This window comes from Perna viridis, chromosome 2 (assembly GCF_037379345.1).
Source record: "Perna viridis isolate PV_CMFRI_1.1 ecotype Kerala chromosome 2, ASM3737934v1, whole genome shotgun sequence".
NCBI lineage: Eukaryota > Metazoa > Mollusca > Bivalvia > Mytilida > Mytilidae > Perna > Perna viridis.
This window is the reverse complement of record NC_142446.1, coordinates 67,175,881-67,203,137: the sequence shown is the minus strand read 5'-3', so window position 1 is coordinate 67,203,137 and position 27,257 is coordinate 67,175,881. Positions and strand designations below refer to the sequence as shown.

General features: G+C 32.7%; 1 protein-coding gene across 4 annotated transcripts; it reads right to left on the bottom strand.

Moving 5' to 3' along the window:
- Window positions 1-1,508: 1,508 nt before the first annotated feature.
- Window positions 1,509-27,257, bottom strand: LOC148626597 (putative ATP-dependent RNA helicase Pl10). 4 transcript variants are annotated; one of them, XM_088570729.1, is made up of 18 exons: window positions 27,137-27,257; window positions 25,859-25,910; window positions 24,021-24,083; window positions 23,110-23,196; window positions 22,598-22,705; window positions 22,097-22,277; window positions 21,384-21,758; window positions 15,536-15,635; window positions 13,728-13,863; window positions 13,357-13,439; window positions 12,801-12,896; window positions 11,708-11,868; window positions 11,290-11,434; window positions 10,935-11,079; window positions 10,088-10,272; window positions 9,567-9,684; window positions 8,287-8,446; window positions 1,509-7,770 (listed from the first exon to the last, which is right to left on the bottom strand). In XM_088570729.1, exons 1-18 carry the CDS (start codon window positions 27,179-27,181, stop codon window positions 7,587-7,589), a joined length of 2,424 nt encoding a protein of 807 aa, XP_088426855.1. In that variant the 5' UTR covers window positions 27,182-27,257; the 3' UTR covers window positions 1,509-7,586. The 4 variants fall into 4 exon arrangements, with proteins under 4 accessions (XP_088426855.1, XP_088426857.1, XP_088426856.1 ...); XM_088570731.1 differs by lacking the exon at window positions 23,110-23,196; XM_088570730.1 differs by lacking the exon at window positions 24,021-24,083.

The window sequence follows — 27,257 nt, the reverse complement described above, 5'->3', positions numbered from 1 at the left end:
ATGCTTCAACAGATGACAATTTACGCATCTGCACTTGCAATTTTTAGGGAAATATTTTTAAGGTTCATATTTTTTTATGAATTACAAATGTGATCAACAATAAATTCATAATGAATCTCCATTTTTACTGTATTTTCATTTTAGGCATCAATAAATTCAGTTACATAACTATTAAGTGCAGGAGATGGGATTTTGTTATAAAATGTCAGATTTAAATCATAAAAATTGACAACCACTTGAAGAACAGTGTCCCTGTGACATTCTAACAAAATAATTGAAAATATGAAGGGGAAAGTATTATTAAAGTATGTAACGAATGCAGATGATACAATGTCACTTACAATAATTTTCTAAGTTCAAAGAGCAACAACAGTTATTGTAAAAAAAAAAAAAAAAAACTATCAGTCAGCTTGCAGCATCCCACTAGTCCATGCTAATGGCGATGGCAACCTGAAGATAAATAAATTGTACTAATTCATCAGTAAGTGTAGGCTTCGCAATGCTTTCCATGTTGTAGGGATACAAATAAGTTTCATGTAGTTTAAAGGGAAATAACTCTTAACAAGTTATCAGTCAGCTACTAGTGGTAGCAACATTCTGTATGAATCTAATATAAAATTTAAGCAAGAAATGTGGGTGAGGGCACAAACAGTGGTGGGATGGACATATAAACAGACACCTGACATTTGTATGTCCACTGCTCCATGTGGTGGTAGGGGACACAAATTTGATTACATATTTTAAGCTATTAAGAAGCAGCCTTTGTAAAAATCAGGCAGGAGGCGATTCGTGTGTGTCAAAAACCCAACAAATTCACTTTTATTTCTAATCTTAAAAAAGTTACGGACAAAATAACCAGACACTAATTTTCATTTGGATGTTGCACTTTTAAGATAAAATTTATATAGATTGTACATGAAATTAGCACTTTGAAAGAGTTATCGTTCTTGATTTTGTTTGATCTCGTTGAATTTAGTGAGAGACAAATGTATGGTTTTCTGAAAAGTACAGATCTGAACAGAAAAAATGAAATGTGGGGTTTTATCAAAGTTTTTGCACTGAACTGGATACGTATGTCAGAATTATGATATCATAAGATAGTTTCTATGTGATCTATTATGGTTAAAACAAAATTTGACCTAGATATTGACCAGTTGGAAAGAATGTAAATGAATTTCTTTTTTTCTACTCCCAGACAAAATCTGTAGAAAATAATTTTTATGATAAACTATCCTCTGGAAAGCACAGGGTTTCTGGTCAGCATCTTTTACACAATCCATATTTTAATTCATACATGTAAATCCCTGGGTACCACTGGCATATACTGAACACATCTTTTATTATACTAGCGGTTTACAACATCATAACAGGAACAATGTAATATGACAGATGTGGGATAAAGACCATAATGGAAATTACTTTTTGGTTTGACTGGCAACTAAAATATTTTCTACTTTTCATGACTGAAAGTCTGATGTAATTATCTATCATGGAAATGAACACGAATGTTACAGAAATGAATGTTTTTATTGAACAACCACATTCAAGAAGTAAAAAAATACAAGTTAAACAGATGTTTGATCTAGATTTAAAAAAACAAACACCTTCTGGCCTGACATGAAATATTACATATAAATGCCGCCCTATTTTCATAGCTCTCTTCATACATATTTTCAAGTATACAGTGGGTTAATATCCATCCACACAATAGGCTGGTCCCAAATATTAACTTTAGGTGACATCTAACAAGGAATTGAATTACATTCCCATTGAAAAAATGTCGGAGAAATTGAACAAGCCTCACTTTCACTGTAGCATTTGAGTTCTACTTCCCAAATTTATTTTCAGCATACATTAATAAAAAAGCTCTCAAATTCTTGGAAAAAGAAACAAATAATCATGAGAGTGAGGCCAGCAATTGAAAAGAATAAGTACATAGTCATATAACACAGTAGAAACACTTGGCACAATGGTTGAGTAGAATATTACACATTAGATACTGAAAAAAAAAGACAAAACAATCATATGTATGCACTGTAAGTATTATCCCTATGAAAAAAAAAAGGTAAATTTTATCTGAGGATAATCATTAAAAAAAATTGTGAGACAAAAATCAAATAATGAAAATGACAGACGAAGACTAGACATAAAACCAAGGACACTTAATATAATGCTTTAATAGCATGTTATCAACAGAGAATCCAAATTTTGTTCTGATAAAAAAAAAGCTGTGTAATTAATTTTTTTGCAGTCTTTTATGTATGCATTTCAGAGTAATGAAGATGAAAAAAAAAAGTAACTATTTTTAACAAGTTGTATTAATATACCATGTAAAAACTTGGTTTCAGTATTATTGTAAGAAAACTCCAAAAATCAATTTTGAGAAAAAGTGTCATCATGAGTCAATTTAAATACAAAACTTTCTTCCAACACATCTAGTTATGACTGTCTCCTACAATATATATCTAGAAATTTTAAGAAACAAGGGAAAAGGGGGTAGTAACTATCACATGGATCTTATTAAACAAGAGATACAATCTATTTGACAAAATTCTATACCATTTTTATTACAATCAGACCATCCCCTGCCACATGTTTACTTCCCCACACTCACAACAACAAAAAAACAAAAAATAAACAACAACGCTTCCATCCTTCCATAAAAACGATAAAATTAAAAAAAAATAAGATTGCCATTTGCAAAATTATTATTGTTAGAAGTAAAAATGTTTTTGAGATTAAAAAACATTCACAACAAAAATAAATGAACATTTCAAAAAAAAACATTGCACAAAAAGTTGAGACAAAGATCACAGCTAAGACTGATTAAATCATCTTCAACAATGAGAAAAAAAAACTTTATTCTTTAATAAAAAATAAGCAAAGTAAAAAATCATGATATTTTTTTCTTACATGGAAGCACTAATTTGTATCAATTGCATACATTAAGCACCATATCTTTATCAGATCTGTCGGAATTTGTTTACATTGAATGAAATCATGAATATGAGGAAATTGTTCAATGAGCAGAGGATGAGAAAATGTAATAAATACAACAATATCAGTTTTCAAGAACATATACAAAGTTTTGGCACTCGATAAAAACAATAACCAGTACCATTATCATTCACAAGTCATGATATCACTGAGCTTATACATGTACTTATAAAAAAGACATTTTAATTTCACAAAACGTCAATAATTCTGGAATGGACTTGAAAAAAATAAAATTACAAAATATTTTTCCATGTTGAACATTGATTTCAAAAAAAGTTGCAAGTGTAAAAATGATCACAAGTTATGACATCATAACAGAAAATAGCATTGTGACGTCACAACTTAAGATAAATTTTACTCCTAGGACTTCAAGTGAAATCCTTCAAGGAAATTTAAAGTAACTTTTACACCATAACATGACGATGATTCATGGGTGTAAATGATGGCTACATATCCATATCTTAAATTTAACAATCAGAAACTGGCAATGCCTGGCTTCTTCAAAATACAAAATAAACCAATTTTTAACTTTACCTGAATGTCTTACATGAACTGTACCTAAGTAAAAACATTTGCACTTCTGTGTTGTTTGGAGGCTATGATTGAAGACAAAAGGAGACACAACAAAACTAATCACAACCTGCAAGTTCGCCTGATATTTAGTGATATTATCAAATATTAAAGATATTTTCACAATAAAATATCAAATCTTGGCTACTAAAACTAGATTGAGATTCATTATATTATTATCAAAATAGAAAACATGTTTCCATTACAAATATGTATATATTTTAACGAACAGCAAATCAGTTGTCCTCCAAAAATTTACAAACAAAAAAAATGGTCACCTGGCATTAGTTAGACTTCAATTATTTTAGGTCATCATTTAAATACCACAAATAATAAAATCACGACAGCAAACTCATAAAACATTTAAGGACAGATGAAGGTTCTGTTCTTGGAATGAGGACTTCAGTTCTCATTATAGCAAATAAAATGTGGGTCAATTCTATTGAAAATAAAATGAACCCACCAGACAAACAATACATATTACATGGTTCAATTCTAGTCATAATAAAACAAACCCACAAACGATATGTATACAATGTGTATATCAACCCAACACACTTAACAAGATGATATCACCCTATTGAGAGCTAGTAATCTCATAAAATGGCATGTAATGTATTTTCATAAGATATGTCAATTCAAATATCAGCTTTTAATTGACTTCAAACATTAAAACTTTGAAAAGAACATCAAGGCAGCAACATCATCTTATCATTCAAAATTCAATGGTCTAAAAAGATCATTATTTTGCACATAACTGATTTATTGAACACATAGGAACTTAGAACACTAAAAAAGGCAATATATATATATATATTTACCACCACGAAACTCAATATTCTATCTAAAAGGCCATTATGAAAAGTTGTAGCATATCACCTAATACATACAGGACTTTTAATTGTGCAATATATGCATATATATATATATATATATATATATATATATATATATATATATATATTTTTTTTTAGTCTTACATATATGCAGGTAGAATACAAATAAATAAATGTCCAATGATTTTATTGTGTATTAACATGGAAAATGACCAAAATTTTGAAATATTACATTTAAGCATTATATTCTAAGATTGTTAACAAGCCCCAATACTATCCTAATGTGTTCCTCAATAATGCTGCTCAATGCTTAGTAACATCTAATATAAACAAGTTCACTGAATATAAAGCTCGAGAGCCCCATTAAATGCCAGCTTTCACTGGAAGATCCTGACCAGCAATGAGACTTCAGTTTGACAAGTGAACACATGACAAATATATCACAATGCTTGACCTTTAATTTGTACAATTTTATATAAGACTAGGTTGACTAAATGTGCTTTCAAATCACAAGGTCAAAAACTGCAATGCATAAAACTACAATAAAATGACAAAACAAAAATTGAAAGACACTTTGGTTTTACACTACATGCCATAATACTTCACTACCATAAAATTTCTACTGTTGTTCCTGTTAACCACAATAAAACCTTAAATACATTCAAGAAGATCAGCACCTTTTTAGAATACTGCTGTGATACTTAAAATATCTGCAATTTCAAATGACACTGTTGTGTCAGATCCACTGAGACATCACAGATAAACAGAATAACACAAGTTTTTAACATCTATACAGAACATCACATCTTGCTCTCGGTGATGTTTTCTGTCATTATTTTGTATATCTTTCTAACCAATGTGAATTCTCCTCACACCTCGCATGAAATAGCTACCTCTTTAATCTGAAGACATCACAAATCACAAGTATTTCATTAAATCTAGTGAATAGCCAGATAGCATTCAAATTTGAAATACACTAAATAATGATGTTGTTTTAATCACAACAGCTGCTCTGCAAATACATGTAATTGTATTTGAGGGGATGCAATCATGGCTTAAACAGAACACCAACAATTTGTGTTGCTTGCTTGTCTCAACAAGAGAAAGTCATCCACTCCCATAAATACAATGATTTCTGGGGCATAACAGTAACAACAGTAGATATAGTTACAATAGTATTCTTGCTAATATATCATGAAACTTGTGACTTTGTGAGATTATATCCAAATGTGCCTAATTCACACACCAAAAATTGTCAAAAAAATCTCAAAACAGGACGGCATGAAGACTACACTACACAATAAAAATGTCAGGCCTTATTAGTAACATGAGGCAGAACCAGTAAAAAGTTTTTTCATCATTGTATGGCACTCTATTATTCAAGGTTCAATACAATTAAGTAGCACCGAGCTGAAATCTCAGAGACATATTTCTCAATTTGAGAGAAATACTAGTTCCAAGTGCAAAACAATAAACATTTTGCACACCTGTGATATTTCCCTTTATAGTTATCAGACAACAAAATAATACAAAAATAACATTGCTTGCAAACTGCACTGTGTGAATAAAATGTTACCCCAATTTTTCTGATATTTATTTTCATGGGGGTTCCTTCTTTCAGAAATAATTAATATTTTCCCCCATTACCATGGGATTAAAAGCATATGAGCATTAAGTACATTCTAAGAAGCACTGGTTGGTATTAACACATACTTAAATATATTCATATCAAAATCAGGGACAAAAAAAATTAATATGGGATATAACTTAACATTTTCAGGGGTAGCAAAACAACGCTCACACTTAAAATTTTGATTGTACTTGATATGGTAATTAAAAGAGCCATTGTACTGTACATATGTATATATATATATAATTAACATCACAAATCATCTTTTTTTCAATTCCCCTTTGTTCTCAATACTCCTGGCAAGTATACTTCAAAATATTAATTGCACGCACTGAATACTGAGACAGTAAAAATGCAATAAATATCAAAAACAAATAAAATGGATTTCAATGATGAAACATGACAAATAAATATGTTATAATGATTGCACTGGTATTGACTTCTAGGTTCATCCCTTCTTTAATTATGCAATATATATTCACTATGTTTAAATATTCATGTTACTGCTCATTTGAAGGGACAAGACAAGACTATGCTATGCATGTCATATAAACCTCTCCAAAAACCACGATATCACTTGGAACAAAAGTGATAAAATACCCTTAGAATTGATCATATTTCATCATCTAACATTGAATCATTCCTAAACAAAATTTGTGTAAATTTTTTCACTCTTCAGGAACACTCTGAAAGAGTAAGCTCCATAAAAATGGTCAAAACATGAAAAATCACCATATCAAATTATTTCAAGGCAAAATGGAACTGATGCAATGGTTATGAAAAGAGCCAAAGGCACTTAAATATGATGTCAGTGCTCGGTTTCTCATTATAAAAAGGAATGTTAAGGGTGTGTACCAAATCAGGTCATGGAATCCTTGTATACAAATGTATTGAGCATTTACAACAGTTTTTTTAACAGTTTGGACTATATTAGCTCAAAACATAAATTTAACTATCAATTGTTATCACATACACTGCATTCATTTTTCTAGTAAAAAATGTGCAATTTCCCTTTCTTGCCTCTAAATACCCCTAGACTTTGAGATCAATTTTATCACAATGAAGCACTTCAGTCAAAAATATCGATGATGACTTGATCATTTTTCTAAAAATTGTGAACACAATGGCAAAATTTAACAGCAAGTCCTGCCTATAGTATGAATGGGAAACAATAAGGCTTCAATTTATCCTCCCAGTGCTTTAAGAATGCTATCATTGAAAAAATTATTCAAACGAAGGCATGTATATTACAGTTTACTGCATTTACTTAGTTTTTCAATAAAAATAAACTCTGGTGTTAAAATAATTCTATTGTCCTCAATGTTTCATTTAGGTCATGGTGTTTTTGTCAAGTTATTTCAACATTTTTATACTAGGCATAACATCTACCAAAGCTTACAGTTTATCTCCATATATTTCGAGTACCATAACTTTAAATCAAATTACATGTCTTGACTAAACAATTGTAGCACCGGTTCTCCCTCAAAAGTTACCCTTAATAATTACACAAAATAATACAAATAATAGTGGTTGTCATAGAAAAAGTTTGTGATTTAGTTTCCCCACCAGTCAGGTCCAGAACTGTTGTTGTAGCTTCCACCATACGAACCACCATAAGATCCACCATAATTACTATAGACAGGCTGGGGCATTGGGTTACCATAACCCATGTTCTGCTGAGGCTTGGGTTTGTTCTGTTGACGATAATCTCTTGAACCAAAACCTGAACCACCAAATCTGAAGAAAAAAACATTTAATAATTTAACCAACCATGTTCATAAATACTACTTTTTGACACCATGATATCAATATCAATTCCACTTGAGTAAGAATCATTTCGAGAGTTTTTCTAAACCACTCCATAACTATGTTTAAAGTCTTATTGTACTACTATTCATCTTATAATCTAGGAATTGTGTTAAAAATGCATTTTTATTTGAGGGGTACATATATTCATGGTTTTCATGAGCATCTGTTTTATTTAAATGATAAATTCGGAGTTCAATGCCACTGTATTGAACAATTAGCAAATCTCCTAAAGACATGAATCAACATAATTATTTCTTTACAAGTCTCTTGTGTCCCTATTATTAGTATTCTTTCACTTCTATAGAGGTTCCCTATTATTAGTATTCTTTCACCTCTATAGAGGTTAACTTAATTTCAACCCATGTTCAAAGACAAGATGTCTCATTAAATATTTGTAAGTCTTGAAAAGGATCACTTATAACTCATTCAAATATAAGATTCTACCTTTTGGATCCACCTCCTCTCCTGCCCATTCCAGAGGGTCTAGCCTCATATCCCATGGACTCTAACCATGAGGGTACTTCCTGATGGGCCTCAACTAACAGGTCCATTAAATCTCTCACAATATTCTTGTTCTTTTCATTGAAGAAAGATGTAGCAAGACCTACAAACATGAATTTAAGAAATCATGCAATCAAGAAATGTCATGCTTTAAACTCAACTTATAATGTCTTTTTGTTTTTCTGGTTTTTTTTTTATCGAGTTAAAAAAAGCTTGCTCTTGCATATAGAATCATTTCACCCGACTTCTTCAACAGCTGTATTAATCATTATGTCTGCCAGTTGCATTAACTGCAGTTCAACATCCTATGGCAGATATCTTCAGGGATGATTTTACGAGGTCTACAAACAATGCAGAAATTGGCAAAATCGGAAGTAAAAATACAGTAAAATAAGAATCCTAACATAAAATCCATATTTAAAATAGCAGAATCCCACTAAAAAGTGGAGAAAAATCAATGCTATATCTTTAATATTTTGTGAAGTCTGTTCTATACAAATCCAATATGATGAGCTGGATTTTTAATATATAAACGAACAGTAACCCATATCAAACCTCTGAGACACATCATTAAGGCGAGAACAGTAACCCATATCAAACCTTTGAGACACATCATTAAGGTGAGAACAGTAACCCATATCAAACCTCTGAGACACATCATTAAGGCGAGAACAGTAACCCATATCAAACCTCTGAGACACATCATTAAGGCGAGAACAGTAACCCATATCAAACCTGCGAGACACATCATTAAGGCGAGAACAGTAACCCATATCAAACCTGCGAGACACATCATTAAGGCGAGAACAGTAACCCATATCAAACCTCTGAGACACATCATTAAGGCGAGAACAGTAACCCATATCAAACCTCTGAGACACATCATTAAGGCGAGAACAGTAACCCATATCAAACCTGCGAGACACATCATTAAGGCGAGAACAGTAACCCATATCAAACCTTCGAGACACATCATTAAGGCAAGAACAGTAACCCATATCAAACCTTTGAGACACATCATTAAGGCGAAAGGCCAATCATACTTCCTCTTTCTTAAGTATGCTGAATCCTTGGAGGTGAAGCATTGATTAATAATTTTAAGGTAAATGGTATCTGACCAACAACTTCCAACACTTGAAGTAATATCACAAAACCAGTGACAAGCCACATGGACATTAAAAAATTGTAAGAAATGCAGTACATGTATGATACAAAATTCTTACCTAGATTTCCTACTCTTCCTGTTCTTCCAATTCTATGAACATACTCTTCAATGTCACTTGGCAAGTCAAAGTTTACAACATGACGTACATTAGGGATATCTAACCCTCTAGCAGCAACCTTTAAAAAAGATACATGTAAATGTTCTATTATTCATGTTATTTGCAACTTGAACACCTTTTTTTCTGCATATTCATTTGTACATTGCCAAAAGGAAAAACAGAAAAAAAAAGATCCATGCAGATTCATGTTCAGAGAATCAAAATACAGTGAAATAAGTAAATCAGATACTTTAGAGGTTTTAATTACTGTATGTCAAAAACTTAAAATGTTCCAACATTCCACTTCAAAATTCACGTCCCTTTTTTTTATTAAAGTTTTTATTAAAGGTTACATTAACAGACTACATGTAAAATTTATGCATCTAGATGTATCTAAATATTCATTTTTGAGATGAGTTAAAACTAATTACTACTTGATAATAACTATAAACCATGGTTGAACTGAATGGATGTTAACTTACAGCTGTGGCAACTATAATAGGCCTATCTCCACTCCTGAAGCTGGCTAATGCTTCTTCACGTTCCTTCTGTGACCTATCACCATGGATACTCGTTGCTGGGTAACCTTCTCTTATCAAAAAGTCTTCCAGAGCATCTGCTCCTTTCTTTGTTTCCACAAATACCAAGGTCAAAGAATCTGGACCAGCTTTAGAAATGAAATAGAAATTTGTATCAGTATATATCTTTAAATAAACACTTTCATGTAGCACCTTTACCAACTGAAGCTACAATGTGCAATCATTAGGAGAAATAAATACAAATATATCCATATACATGTGTCAGGTTGACAATGTTAGGGCTTCACTCTGAAACCCAATCTGAATGTCTTTTTAAAACGGTAAAATGAGTTATAAGTAAAGTTAGAATGAATGAGTACATATATTCAGAAAGGGCTGCAACGATACACCAGAAAAAAGTGGAATTCCGTTTTAAAGTGAAAGTGAATCATGTCAGAATTTCACGCCAGTTTCCAATTTTTCAATTAACGCAGCTTATGTGAATAAACATAAACAACACAGAACAAGAGTTTCACATACATCATAACAAAGGTTTTTCTTTCAAATTCAATATTTACCTAAGTATTACTGTTTGAATAAATGATACAGCATAATTTTGAACATTCTAAAAAAAATAGTCAGTACCGTAAGCAGCCACACTCCTACCGTGTATCTTATAGTTAGGCAAAATACTGCAATATATATTATGGTTCTTTCTATACTGTTGCACTCCTATATTCAGAACTGATTTTATTGGTTTAACACATAACCCTTTCAAAACTGTCCCTTAATCTGGTAATTCGCTTCATACCTGCAGCATTCAGTAAGTCCAGTAAGAAGGACCTCTTCTCTCCTTCCTCTACCCATACAACTTTCTGTGTAATATTCTCACTGGTACTACCTACTCTACCGACCGCCAAGAATATATAATTGTCCAAGAAGTCACGGGCCAAGATCTGAAATGAGAGTTTCTAGAATTTAAATTCTGACAAAACAATTTGATTACTACCAGTTGAAGAAAAAAAAAACTTGCTACAATAAATTTATAGGAAAACAGCAAATAAACTTAATCATTTATTGATAAGTTGACAATTAAATACCTGCAATCTTCAATTCTTACCTTAGATTCAGAAATATTTTATTTTATGTTCTGCTGAAGAATTTACCTGTATTTCCTTGGGGAAGGTAGCACTAAACATGAGTGTCTGTCTGATTCCACAAGCAGGCATACTATCCTTTTCTACAATTCTTCTAATCTGTGGTTCAAAACCCATATCCAACATTCTGTCAGCTTCATCAAGTACCAAAAATCTGGAAAAAAAAAACATTTTATTGACGCAATCAGCAGAAACACAATTTGTATCTGATTTTTACAATTACTTGCTTCCAACTTGCAGTAAAAAAACAGGGATCACAAAAAATTTTCAATGGTCATTCATAACATGCATACACAAATAACTCTTACACATGTACTTTAAATAACTTTTAAAGTTACTTCACACCAAATACAGCTTACAGTCGTTCGTCAAATTTAATTTACTGATCAACCAGCCTCACAAAGTAGTTACTAATTAGAATCCTTACTTGCAGTGATCAAGTCCAACTTTTCCTCTCTCAATCATATCCACAAGACGACCAGGTGTAGCTACCAGTAAATGGCATCCCTTATCCAAATCCCTCATTTGTGCACCTATGTCAGCTCCACCATACACAACACAGGGTCTTACTCTAGAACGGTAGGCAAACTACAAAAAAAATAAATTCACAAAAATATGAAGTGGATTCAGGAGTATTTCAATACAATGTACACCTTACCAAAGATTAACACAGCATTAGCTCTTCAAGTACTGTTAACATATTAATTTTGACAGTTTCTTATTTTTGCAGATTGTGTCAAGTGAACATATTCACAGGTGTCAAATTTCGCACTTTCAAGAAATAGTGTTATGAATCAAGTAGCAGGTACTATTATCCACTCCTTCCTGTCTGCCACCAAAAACAGTGAAAATTAAAACGTATACACTAGCTTATATGAATGCATGTTTTTTTTTAAAAGGAAGTGATTGAAAACAGATTAAAGGGCTTGCAATTAAAATTGAATAAACAGGAGTGTTTAATCCAATTACACACTTTCCTTCTTTTTTCTGTGTTTCAAATCAAATAAAAGAACAGTGTTCCAATGTCTCCCATGTAATTTTATGTCCCTTTAGTAAAAATCATTCAACCATAACCAGAGTCAAGCTTAATCTGTAACGTCTCATAGTAAGACTACATACAAAATATAAAATCAACTGGTAAAAAGCATTACAAATAAGTGAGGAAAACACCGACGGACTGACGCCCAGCATTTCCATGTCCCCTCGCGACACGTCGCAGGTGACAATACCATTTGATATGTTAAATTGAAAAAATACCACTACAGCAGTCCCTTCTGAAATGACCTCCTTGACCAATAATAAAACTTTATATAATTAGTTAACTAGTACATGAAAATGTTTATGAAATCAACATACTGTATCCCCACCAAAAAACATACAAAAAAAAAAACAAAATCAAAGGCGAGAAATTTTTCGTTAAGAAAAACAGGCCTATGAAGCCAGAGCCATACAGAGTCTGTATCATGTATCAGTTCTAAATTATATTTCCCTTAATTAAACCTGGATGAATCAATCATTACCTTTCTGGCCTCGTCATAAATCTGCGAGGCTAATTCTCTAGTTGGTGCCAGAACTAAAGCTAGAGGGAACTGTTTCCTTCTACCATACTGCCTTCCCTACATTGAAAAGAGAAATTATAACATCTCACTAGGCATTGAAACAGCTTGAGAAATGTGGTATTACAATACAGTGGGGGGAATAGGTTTAATACATTTTATTCTATGTATAAATTTACAAATAATGCACAAACACAATTTTACAGAGCTAATAAAAGCCAACTTGCAGTAAAATAAGAATGGGTTAAGTAAAATCTGGATTTGAAGAAAATCATGTATGAATGCATGACTACAGTAATTTTTAAAACATCAAAATTGTTTAGGGCTCTTACAGAACCTTAAATTTAAACAATTCAATGGTCTGTTGTCTTAATAAAAAAAAACAAAATCCATGTTAATTTCAATTTCACTTCTATAGAGGGTTGTAGTAATGAAATGTGTGGTTATGATTCTTTTAGTTATTACAATGTAGTTCTCATTTCAAATTCATACATAAAATTGCTGTTACTATGACTCATACCTCTTGCTGAGACTGTTCTGCAGGACCATTTTCATAAACACGATTCAAAATTGGCACCAAAAAAGCAGCTGTCTTTCCAGACCCTAAAAAATAAAAAAATGACAAATTATACTAAAAAAATCATGTTAAATATTAGTCAAATTTGTCAATAATGTGAGGTGGAAATCTTCAATATGTATATAAACAATGTATATATGTTGAAAAATAATTGGTTTAATTTTTGTTGAGTTACAGATTCATGAAGTAGGTACCCCTAAGTGTGATGGGCAGTTGGACAAAGTTGTGTGGCTACTAGACCTATCATTGTTGGTGACCTAGGTTAAAAGAACAGACGAATACAATGAACTTAACACTAGATGTGCACAACTTACCAGTCTGTGCACAGGCCATCAGATCTCTTTTCGTCAATACAATAGGGATAGAGTATTTCTGCACTGGTGTTGGTTTGGCGTACTTGCTCAAAACAATATTGTTTCTGATAATCTCTCCAAGATTAGTGTCCTCAAACTACAAATGAAATGATTAATAACAAAAGACAGCTATTTTCAGAAATTTTTCTTTACAATAGTCCCCTTTGCAATAAAATTGCATTGCAAATAGTAGTGCAAAATAAAATTGATAACAAAATGGGTTGCATCTATCCTACTTCTTGAACGAAAGTCCTGAAAAAGCTTTTAATATGTAAACTAGAAGCTCAAGAGAGCCTTAATCGCTCACCTGTTTAACCATTTGCTTATTTGAAAAACTTGAGGAATGAGACAGGCTAAGTTAAAATCAAGTATATTTATTCATAGCATTTTCATGACCTGAACCAGAATTTTGCTAAAGGCAACAATTTTTGAATTTTTTTCAAACTGTCTATGACTCTTAAGTTCCATTTTTAGTATAGGCAGCCATATCTACTCACAGATTAAAAATCACAACAGTCATTTTGAGCACTAAAGAACTATTATGCTTATTTTCATTCAATGATCTTAAATGAGTTTAGAGATTTTCAAAGTTGTACATATGAAAAAAAAAACAACAAAAAAACTGCTTCAGGGGTCGCAACTCCTACATTAGTCAATGAATGGTTTTGAAAATTTCGGCATAGGTCCGTCTCATGATGCTGAACAATATTACCATATGCCAGAAATTTGCTGACGGCAACGGTTTTCGAGTTATTTGCAAAAAACTGCAACCTGACCCCTATGTTCTATTCTTAATAACAGCGGCCATGTTTTTCTCATGAATCAACAATCCCTATGGTCATTTTGTGTGGGATACCCGAAGGAACATAAATGCAAACTTTCATTGAATTCTGTGCAATGGATTTTGAGAAGATTTTCAAAGTTGCACATGCAAAAAATGCAAAAAAAACTGTTTCAGGGGCCGCAACTCCTACATCAGTTAACCAATCGTTTTGATAATTTTGGCAATTTTGGCAGAGGTCCGTCTCATGATGCTGAACAATATTACCACATGCCAGAAATTTGTTGACGGCAACAACAGTGGCCATGTTTTTTCATGAATCAACAATCCCTATGGTCATTTTGTGTGGGATACCCGAAGGAACATAAATGCAAACTTTCATTGAATTCTGTGCAATGGATTTTGAGAAGATTTTCAAAGTTGCACAGGCAAAAAATGCCAAAAAAAAAACTGTTTCAGTGGCCGCAACTCCTACATCAGTTGACCAATCATTTTGAAAATTTTGGCTGAGGTCCGTCTCATGATGCTGAACAATATTACACTATACCAGAAATTTGCTAAAGGCAACAGTTTTTGAGTTATTTGCAAAAAACTGCAATCTGACCCCTATGTTCTATTTTTAGTAACAGTGCCCATGTTTTTTCATGGATCAAAAATCCCAACGGTCATTTTGTGCAGAACACCCTAAGGAACAATTATGCCAAGTTTAAAACCTGTCAGTCCAGTAGTTTCAGAGGAGAAGATTTTTTAAAATTTGTTCACAATAACGACGACGACAGACGCCAAGTGATGGCATAAGCTCACTTGGCCTTCGGCCAGGCAAGATAAAAATTAATTTTGTTAACTACACGTACAGTAATTATTGCAATACCATCTTATCAGTCGAAAATCTGATCTATATTTTGTTGCAGTGCAAATAGAGGGGAGCATCAATTTTGTTCTGTAATTTTCCATTTTTAAAACTATCATTCTTTGCTTTTCTACTTACTGTAGATATACATTTAGGAACATTTTCTCCAGTTGCCTCCACTGGGATGTCATCATATTTGTCGAAGTTAATACCACTGTTGCTTCCACCAAACAACTCGCTGAAATAAAAAAAAATATCAAAAATGTTATTCCAGGATTATTTTAACATCACTTTTAATTAGTATATGTACAATGCAATAAAAATAAACATATGTAAACATAGATTCAACACAAAATACTTAATCTTATAATGTAATTACTGACTGCATTTGCGGTCCAGTCATCTTTCTTCATGTTTGAAATTTAAATTTATAAAGGTACACAAATTAAAATTATACACAGAAAATGTACAGTAAACATTCATCATTGTACAACATCATTTACTAGCAAAAACAAGCAGCTCCCAGGAGCCTGAATCGCCCATCTGGTTGAATTTTGCCTTTCAAAGGCAATAAATTTAACAAAAGTTGTCCAACAATTTTGACTCAAGAAGTCTTTGGTAGAGCTTCTCATAAGAATCATTTCAACAATTGAAAGTTTCTTTTAATATATCAGTTTTCAAGATATTGACTGAAAACTGTTAAAAAAAAGTCATTTTTCCCCCTTCAAGGGCAATAACTCTCACAAGGAGTCATCAGACAACTTTTATCCCTGAAGGCTTTTGTAGTCCTAATATTAAGGATCATTTCTGCTACTGAAAGAATTTGCCTAAACCTGTCCTAATAATAAAGATCATTTCAGCTACTGAAAGAATTTGCCATCGGTCATGTTTCTCGACGAATCAAAAATCCCCACAACAGTTCTATGTAGGATACCCCAAGGAACATTCATACAAAGTTTAGTTTCAATTGGTCAAATAGTGTCAGAGGAGAAGATTTTTTAAAGAAATTACATTAAAAATAGCAAAAATCCTTGAGAAAGGGCAATTACTCCAACATGGCTTAACGGATTAAAACCAAAATTTGACCATTTATAGATCTCATCATGCTGAACACTTTCACCTGTGTCAGAATTTAGCTAAACCTAAAGGTTTTGGAGATACATGCAAAAATCTGCTGTCTGACCCCTATGTTCTATTTTTAGTAACGGAGGCCATGTTTTTCAATGAATCAAAAATCCCCACATCAGTTCTATGCAGGCTACCCCAAGGAACATTCATAACAAATTTGGTTTCAATTGGTCAAGTAGTGTCAGAGTAGAAGATTTTTTAAAGAAATAACATTAACAAGAGGCTCCCAGGAGTCTGAATCGCTCACCTTCTTGAATTTTGCCTTTCAAAGGCAATAAATTAAACAAAAAGTTGTCCAACTAAAGAAGTCTTTGGTAGGGCTATCACTTTTCAACAATTGAAAGTTTCTTTTCATCTATCATAGTTTTCAAGATATTGACTGAAAACTATTTAAAAAAAAAAGTCATTTTTCAACTTTCAAGGGCAATACACTACAGCCAACAACCATTTTGACGATACCACTCGCCCACGGTGGACAAATCAAGTTGTCCATGCTTTGCCCACCCTTAATGCCCACGGTGGACAGATGTCCATGTGCCCATCGTGTCAGGTGGACAGTATAGCGTCCACGCCCACGGTATCCAGTGGATGCATGATAACCTTTTGATTGGATTTAATCCATGAATGGCAATTTTATTACAATGTTCAAACGGTTGACAAATAAATGAACAATGTGTCAATCATTACCTTGACCGTGAGAATCAATTTTCTTTCACATATTATTGGCCTCAAGCCAAAACTGTGACAGCACCAGGTGTTTACTTAGGATTTGATATAATTAGGTATTTATATGAATTAAATGCTTTAAACTCTTGTCTTTTTGTCTTGTTTTGTATTTGTTTTTTTTTTTTCTATTTCTTACGGCCCACATCGTACTTAAGTCTACCATTATTTAGTATCATCAAAATGAAAACCTGGATAAATCGGAAACCAAAGTTGATATAATTTTTAAAAAAATTCATAAGGCCTTAATTTTATCATTTCCAGTTGCTACATGTATCATGTTATAATATTATACACCTGACCTGTCACCAGATTGTTACGAATTGTAAATTACTATGTTCAAGAACTCCTTATTTTACTTATAATCTATTTAACGCAGTCGTATTTTCTAAGTGAAAGAATGGATTTGAAGCAGACATGTGCAACTTTAACTTACGGTCTATAAATAACCAATTTCGATATCGTGTCATTTCAACAAAATTTGTGAGCGGGAAGCATCATTGGAAGATAATATATGATCCAGAATTATTGAACTGCGTACTTCATGAGTTTTCAAATGGCAACGGATTTAACCGCATATTATCCGATCACAAGTTAGCCAACTATAGTGATGGGTGAAAATTTCCCCTCTTAAGTTGAATATGCAGTTAGTTCTTTTAGATTTAGCGCACCATAGACAATTGAAAGACGTATTTCTTCCGTTTCTTTTTTTCTTCGTTCAACAATTTTGACTACGATTAGTTCCGTTATTATATAATATTATATTATATTATATTATATAATAACAGTAGCATATAAATTGTAAATTAAAATGTTCAAGAAAATCAAGTACTTGCGAACTTTACTGACGGGTTTCTTATGTAATAATTCTAAAAAAAGAACCAAGTATTTTAGACCAATAACTATTAGAATGCTTTGAGTGTGTCAATTTCTTATGTAAATTGGATAAACACCTTTGTAATATCGTCGACCAATCAATGTGTTTCACGTTTTATTAAAAGGTGTGTCCCTGTGTTTTGAGCATCGCATGAGGTAAATTAACATTTCCTTGACAATTATTGATCGACGAACAACGTGCCTTACTTGCATAGATAATAAGAAGAGTAATAATACTTGAAAGTATTTAAAATTCGACACCGTCATTCAAAAAACATGTAACTTTAAGAGACATATAGAAATGTAAAATTATGCTGTCTTAAATTTTTCATACCATTGATGTTAAATCATAACTTTTCATTTTATGTGTCAGACTTTTTAATTAAAATTAATTTACATGTAATTCCCGAAAATGGATTTCTTTTAAAGTGTTTTATTTTGAATTTTTAATTTTATAATTTTTTAGAATCTTCTGAAACTTTATTCCAAAAACATTATTACTTTCATTTTCAAAATATCCATTGTTAGTTATTGAATATACAAATAGGTGAATGACACAAGGGCAATCGTATTTTTATTTCAAGAATTAAATGTTCAGTGTTCTTGTAAAATCATGCTCAATACAAGCATTTTTTTCTTTTTCTAAACGTAACAATCTTGTACAGCATTTGTGATTTTCATATGATAGCCACCTAGAAATAAAATTAATTAACGTGTTTACAACGTTAACTTAATTAGTCAAATCAGTATTATTAGTGTAATGTCAGTCCTAAATACCTGAGCGTGTCACACTCAGCCAATATACAGGAAGTGGTGGATTAACTGCTAATTAACGAGAAGGAATCGTTAAATAATATTTAGATTAAAGAATAAAAAGAAACCGAATTTAATGTTTTATAATTACAGAAGCGTATTGGGGACATCCAAAATTATATTTTTAAATCACAATTTCGCCATTAAAAATCCCGTATAAAATAGCGTTAGAATCCCCCAGATATATATAATCTGATAAAAAAGATAAATTCTTCTAGTATGAATTTTACGACTAACTATATATAGAATAAATTAAACTAATTGGTATCTTTATTTACACTGGTGTGCCGACTTAGTAGGCCTTTTTTCTGAAAATATCCAATATATTTCAATACTAAAACGGGACAAAATTAAGTTTGAAAATTCATATTTTTGCATTATTTTGCCTTCCACCTGTAGTTATTGAAATGGATACATATTAAATCAATCATTATAGAGAGTATTATTCAAATTTTAACATATTTAAAATTCGTAACACCAGCCCACAGTCGTTTCGATTTTATTTTCGAATTTCATGAAGGTTGCACTCATCGTATATCTCGTTTATTTCCTTTACGGTTGATGACAAAAAAAAATTAATAATTATCATTACTCCTCAATCTTAGTACACATGTGCATGATTAAATCACCTACATGAATACGTCTTCTAAGGTATATGTAAGTGTCGTTACCTAATACGTGCCGGTTAATTGTCCAGTTTCATTTCACAATACTTTAAACCACACCCTCAATATTCCTATAATTATTACCTGTCAATCAACATTACTGCATCTTTACTTAAAACCACACACCCTTGACATTTAATTAATTGATTACCTGTCAATCAAAGGTCCGAGATAGAATACCTGCATCTTTAGCCACCGTGAGAAATTCATAGTAAAATAATGCAGTGCCATAAAAGGGGATGCTGTTGTAAATAGATTCATTTTTCAAAGGGACTGCAAATCTAATCTTAGCTGATTTTCTCTAAGAATTTTAAATATTATAAGCAAAAGGAGGTTGCACTTTTTCCATCACATGGTCGTTAAAGTATTTTTCGACCATGAATTCATCTTACAAGATTTGTTGTTGTTTCCAAATTCATATAAGTTATGTTGAACTATTCGGTATTTCTGAAAATATTCTAATCCAACAAGTAACACTTGAATAACATTAAATCAAAAAATTCTTCTTTAACACAATTTATTTTTTGACAAGTGATAGTGCTGCACTGTATTAAAACCTACCGCTACCGTTAATTGATCAGGTCCCACTAACCACTTCTAATGTTTCCATTACTTTACATGTTAAAAAAGTAATTTTCAAAGTCTCACTGTGAATTCCCAGGACAAATGACATCTTAAAGTTGCATACTGTTGTGAAGCTTGGAAAATAAGGCTTCCAAAATCATTATGCTAATGGTACTATAATAGTAGAAATTCTTCACAAAATTTACTTGAATAAATAATACTGAAAATCCACATTTTTACCTGTTCTGCTAACTGACAGCATGGAGGCAAATTACTCACACATGTAAACAATATTCATACACTTTTGTAGTCAATTACATATATGACTTTAAAGTACACATTCTCAGCTTCATTTTGACTACTTTAAATCATAATACACACAAATAATGCACTTACAATGCACATGTCTAGGTTCAGTGTGTTTTTGGTACTACATAGGGGGATGGCCATTTGACCCGGAAGTGGTTAGTGAGACCTTAACTGTCAATTAAAGAAATCAAATGGCACCTATCAAAGGTTACCACGATTTCCTGTATTTATTCCATTTGATGGCAAATGCTCATGCTTCTCTGCTTTAATCCTGCCCACAGGTAATTGATGACTGTCAATTATAAAGAAGCTCTATTGACACCTGTGAAATATTGTTACCGATAGTCCATACAATTAGATATGCTTCTTATAATACAACAGAACCGTAATAATTATTACGTAAGAATGAGTTTTTAACTCCGATTCCTGTTAAAACGAAACAAGATTTAAAATTGACCACCAGAATGCGTGGGCAACGTGGACAGCGACCAACCACGTGTTCACCATTGCCCACGCCCACCGTGGGAAAAGGGAATCGTCAAAATGGTCGTTAGCCATAGTTTAACTCTTACAAGGAGTCTGAAGACTTTTGTAGTTACTAATAATATGGATCATTTCAGCTATTGAAAGAATTTGGATAAATCTAACGGTTTACAAGATACATGTATATGTGAAAAACTACTGTCTGACCCCTATGTTCTATTTTTAGTGACGGCGACAATGGTCTTTGACTAATCAAAAATCGTGACTTGGTTCTAATTAGTCAAGTAGCTTCAGAGGAGAAGAGTTTTGTATAATTGTAAACGACGATGACGGACACCAAGAGATGGCAATAGCTCACATGGCTTTTGGCCAGGTGAGCTAAAAAGACACAAAAATCATTTCCCTTAAATAAAACCTGAACTTACTTCTCCAAGCGGTCATTCCTAGGCAGAGGTATGGTCCAGTTATCCTTGTTAGCCTCAGGATACCCTCCTTCTGGGTTGTTGTATTCAGTCCTGTTGTCCCAACGGTTGTTCACTTGCCATGTGTCCCGTCCTTGACTTCCTCCACGGTTTTGGTCTCGGTTGTTGTAGCTGTTGTAGCCACCACCACCACTACCTCCTCTGTTTCCATCAAAGTTATTATAACCACCACCACCACCACCACGGTTATCATTAAATCCTCCTCTGTTGTCCTCACGGAGGGCGTCCCATCTAGAATTTCCACCACTATAACCACCTGAGAAAGGTGGGGCACTGCCTTGTCTGTTCATTCTGTCACCTCCGCCTCCACGGCCATATCTACAGTAGAAAAAGGAAAAGATATGGTAAAATGCAACAAATGCACCATGGGATACCCTTTATGAAAATACTTACAGAGATCACCAAAAGGTCTTCAATAAGTGTAAACACACCCTTAAGTAAGCTCTGAAAAGCCTGACAACAAAACCTATAAAATGTAAAAATTGCTCAAGACATAATACATATACATCATTCCAAACAATTACACTTTTAATCAACTTCTTAAAACAACTTGACTCTCCTAGATCCTTCTTTACAGTATTTATAGATCCAATACCAAAACAGCTATACGCCTAAATCGTTACTAATCAGTCAAGCCTACCACTCATTTAACTTACCCTCCTTGGTTACCTTGGTAACCTCCACGACTGTTGTAGTTGCTGTATCCACCTTGATTATAACCGCCCTGATTATAACCACCTTGGTTGCCTTGGTAACCACTTTGGTTATAACCACCAGAGTAACCTCCCCTGTCGCCACGATTATAGTTGTTGTAACCACCTCGGTCTCCTCCCATGTCTATAAAATGAATAAACATTAACTCGACATCAACATAATTTTTTAAGGTGTGTACTGTACTCGGCATGAATTTATAATGATTTATTTCAATACTTTCAATATACATACATGAACTATCATTCTTCACTGACAGAGTCTGGCACATAATTATGTTAAGGGGAGTGGGGCTCAAAGACAATCAATAACATACAGGTAACCATGAACACATTTAAATTCTTTCTTTTCAGTTATTCAATAGTTGACATAATATCACCTGAAGTCCTTACCATATCCTAAAATAACTTTTTCATTTACACTTAAATTTTATTTTGTTTACTTACTCCTGTTAGAGTTATATCCCCCTTGGGGAGGGCCTCCATTCATGGCATATCCACCGCCTCTTCCTCCACCTCTGTTATAATTGTTGTATCCACCTCTGTTTCCACCCTCTGAAAAAAAAAATAAATAAATAAAACATCATTAGCTGGACATTTATTACATGTATTTAATCTTATTTCTTTAACATGATTGATGAAACATACATGTACTAGTATATACTCTTTGTGAAGTTTCTGTTTTTATATCAATGAATATTGCAGTTACATTCGTAAATGACACAAGAACTTCACTCTCCTGTTAAATGCTACAATTTCTTACAAGCATTTCGTCACATTATTTTTTCAATAAACTGCATAAGTATCACCTTTATCATGCCATAATATATCAGATCGTACATGTAGCATGTACAGATTGCTAACACTTTAAAATCAAGGTAAACTTTTTTCTTACCCTGAGAAATTTCTTAACAAATTTTAGCCTGAAAATTTCCACAGAATGTACCAGCGATACAAACCTCTACGATCGTTCTGTGGGGGAGGGACATTGGGCGGTGGTCCAGCATTTCTCATATGGGGTGGGACATAGGAACCTTGTCCTTGTTCTGCAAAGAACAATCATGGACGTTAACTTTCGAAGCAAGATTTGCCCACCACCAACAATTATGAACATACATGCTCTAAATCAAGACATCTGTTACGATTTTAACTACCTACGTAAGTAGATCATGTCAACATCCCTTTTCGCACAATGAACTTCACTGAAGTGTTCTACAAAGTTCTCCTAATAAGTTTTCGACAACAATTCAATTTTGGAAGACATTTGGCATTTGACAAGGGCATGCTTTATTTAAACTTGGTATGTGTACAAATAATAAATGCATACTTTCATGTTAAGGAAGCATTTATAAATGTACATCAGACACACCCTACTAATACCTCCATAAAATATATCGAGACCATGGCACTGATCAAGAAGGCATTGAGCACCTATGCTTTGATGGGATCATATAATAATATGCAAGGACTTGTGACCCAAGATTTCATTTTCAATGAATGAGTACCAAATGACCTTCAGGGTACCTGGTAACAAAGCATTTGGCCCCGGTTAGAATTGGTCCTCCTACATGTACCTTCATTACCCTACATAAAAACCTGTAAGTTTTATATCAAGGATGTTACTGCTCAATATTTACTACATGTATAAAGCTAAAGCATGGTACAAGTAATAACTATACATACATTTTAGGAATAAGACCTTAAGCATGGTGCTTGTGATAATAACATGCATCCTCTTTTAGACAATATACCCCTAAAAAGTTTACTATAGAACAGCACAACTAAGGGCAGAGAGATCACCAGTTTGGGACTTAGTATGCAGCTTGTGAGAATGATAACAACAATGTGCATGCTATGTTGATAATCCCACCTTTAAAGTTAGGAGGTGGTCCTTGATATCTGTTGGCTTGGTTAGGCCAATATTTTGGTCCATCTACAAAACATTATGTAGTGTATTAAGACTATACCACTGTCCTTAGAATGTTTTATTTAGTACAAGGGTAATATAACTTTCTTTCTGTCTGAATATTTTATCACTGGAAGGGCTGGTGTACTTCAAAAGAAGATGCAATCATTACAAACACCCTAAATGTAGATTTACTTGGTAGTTTCTAGCATCATGTCACTTTAATGCCATTTGAAACAAAAGTATTCTCATCCTGATTTTTCATGGGCCAGATGAACACTCCAATGTTATATCAGGACTATTATTACCATCATACTTACTGTCTCCAATACCCTGTAAAACTCAAACTGTGCTACAAAACAACTCTGAAAGTGTGTGTCAAACGCATCAGTTACATATGTACTTAACCTAACCACAAGTAATCATTTTAGTCTTTTATTGAATGTATTTTCTACCAGGATGCTATCTGAAAAGAACTTCACACAGGGTCCAATACAAATGTAACAAACAATTTTAAGAGGCTAGATGTAGTATTGAAATTCAGGGGTTACCAGGATGCTCTCAGTAAATCTTCGGGAGAATACTGCCAGTCTAAATAAAAACTTTTTCCTTATACATCCTCCCAGTTAAGGAGAGAAAATGAAATGAACATTTACTATTAAAACAAAATTGCTATGCATAGCCACATGTCCCCTGCTGCCAAAAAAAGATGAAAGTGCAAAAATTCCAAAACTCCTGCAAAATTTGTTGAATCAAAATGGCAGCACAATATGAAAAAACTACATATGGCGACTAACAATCCAACCAAATTTATAACAAAAGTGTTGAGCGGTTTCTGAGGAATTGCATCCACAAAGTCAATTGTGACTGATGGACCCACAGACATCAGTATTTCTATGACCCTTCTGCAAAGCAGTCGGGAAAAAATCTGTTAGGTAACAAAATGTACCATTAATCCAGTTAGCTAAGTGAGATAAACATGTACAACGTAGTTTGGTGTTAAACCTAAGGTATATGTACAAGTAATCCTTAGCAGATTTGTGCTTTCACAATGGCTTTTATACATGCATTATCATCATGATGCTTAAATATGGTCTTTGGATGCATATTTTTGTCAATAAAAAAAACAAACATTTACTAAAAGATCAAATAATGCCAAACCAATATTCAAAATAAGCATTTTTTCACAGAAAAAAACTAACAAATAATGTATACAAATAATATACATGTAATGAGAAACAAGGATAACATTCATAAACTGAAACCATACATGTAATTTATCACCTAGCTTTGGGCTGCAATATGAAGACTTCTTACAGTAGCTCATCTCTGAACAAGCCATTCTTTTTAAGTAAAAATTGTGACAATGTCATAAAAAAAAAAAGAAATTACACATTCCTTTAACAGTAAATGAAAATACCTTTGGAGAACATTTCCTTTTAATGAATGAGTCAGAGCAGGCAAACAGAGACAATGACCTTTGTGTCACAGAAATATACAAAAATCAAAACCACTGCTTCTAATTATGATTAACAAGGTTGGTACTACTATAAATACTGTAACAGAAATCAATAACATTTACTGAAAACCAGTTAATTCTTTATTCCAATACAACTTCATACTTTTTCACAAGTCACACATATTTTAAATAATACATTCATTTATCACCTTAAAAATACAATGATTTGAAATCTCTTCACAAATTACATGCCTTTTAAGTGAACAAAGCAAAGTCAATAAAACAAAAGTGAATGCAGTTGGGACAACACAGATATAAATTCTCTTTTTTTATTATTACTTACTATTGTAATTGTTGTATGGACGACTGTTATCTCCTAAGCCTAGACCAGCAAACTACAATATAAAAATACAATTTGAAGTTATTGTCAGAAATGTTGCATAAGTAAATACTATCAGCGTAGTCTGAAAATGAAATGGTGTTGAACAAGTGCTTAGCCAAAAATGGAATCAAGGAAAAAGTGGACATAGGAAAAAAATAAGATGTATCTAGACTTGCGGACGCAGAGCTTTTTCTACCTTTTTCAAATAAGGACCCTGCCTCCAAGATATAACATTTTTTATCATTTTGGAAAAAAATTAACAAATAAAATCATTTACTATTATGAGACATAACAATGCCATTTTTACTTCGGCACCTTTTATTTTACAACTGATGGAAGATAAAAGTAAAAATTATTATCGTAAATCGGCTGCCTTAAAGAATTGTTAATTGAAGAACACGCTGTTTTTCCCTAATCTTTAAATTGTTCTTGAGAATGTGTAACAATAAAGATTTGAAGACACGTCAATAATACGTCACTTTTATTCAACCAACAGATGAATTGATAACTTTCATATTGCTTATTTCAGTTGGGAAATTCATGAGAAATTTAGGGAAAAAAGGACTTTTTGTCATTGGGAATAAGGCCATTCAGCGATAAACCAAAAGCAGAAAAAGCTGTGAGATGCCACTGACGGAAATATTATTTCCTATAGTTTTCTAACTTAATTATCTTTCAACTTAAAGATCAAAGATGTCAAAATTTAAAATTACATTGTTTCATCGACATCAAATAGTTATTTGGTGACAACCTGGGCTCATTCTGAGCAAAATGACAAGTGTGAATTCATGTATCACACATATGTAAAAATACATGCAAGAAAAAAGGGCATGGTTATTCTTTTAAACTATGGTTGAACCTTACCTAAATTTCTGAAATGAATATTGGCTATTGCATTTCATGGCTAGCATTGTACCATCTAACAATCTACTGTGGAAGTTCACAGACAAAATTTTTTGTAATTTTCAACGAATTTGTATTATTCAAAGACTAGGCTGTATCAGATAAAAGCTATCAGCCATTTTTCATAAACAGAATAATAACTGAAATTTGTTTTCGCCCATGCCGTAATGACACATTTCATCATTTCGAAAAAATTGTGAGCGCGAGCTAGTCTCCGTTATTTCGGCCATTTTTCCGGTGTTTCATTGCTCGAACTTTAAAACGACTACGATGGGAATTTTCAAGCACCAAAGGGACATTTTTGTGAAAAGAATGACACATCTAAGTTTGTTTTACCTGCTGATCTAGACCCTGTCCATTTTGATTGGAAGCATTGGACATATTATAAGAAAATTAAGATGTTCTATTCCGTGACAGTGTACAGGCCTCTTGCTTGTGGAAAAGGACAAGGTCATGC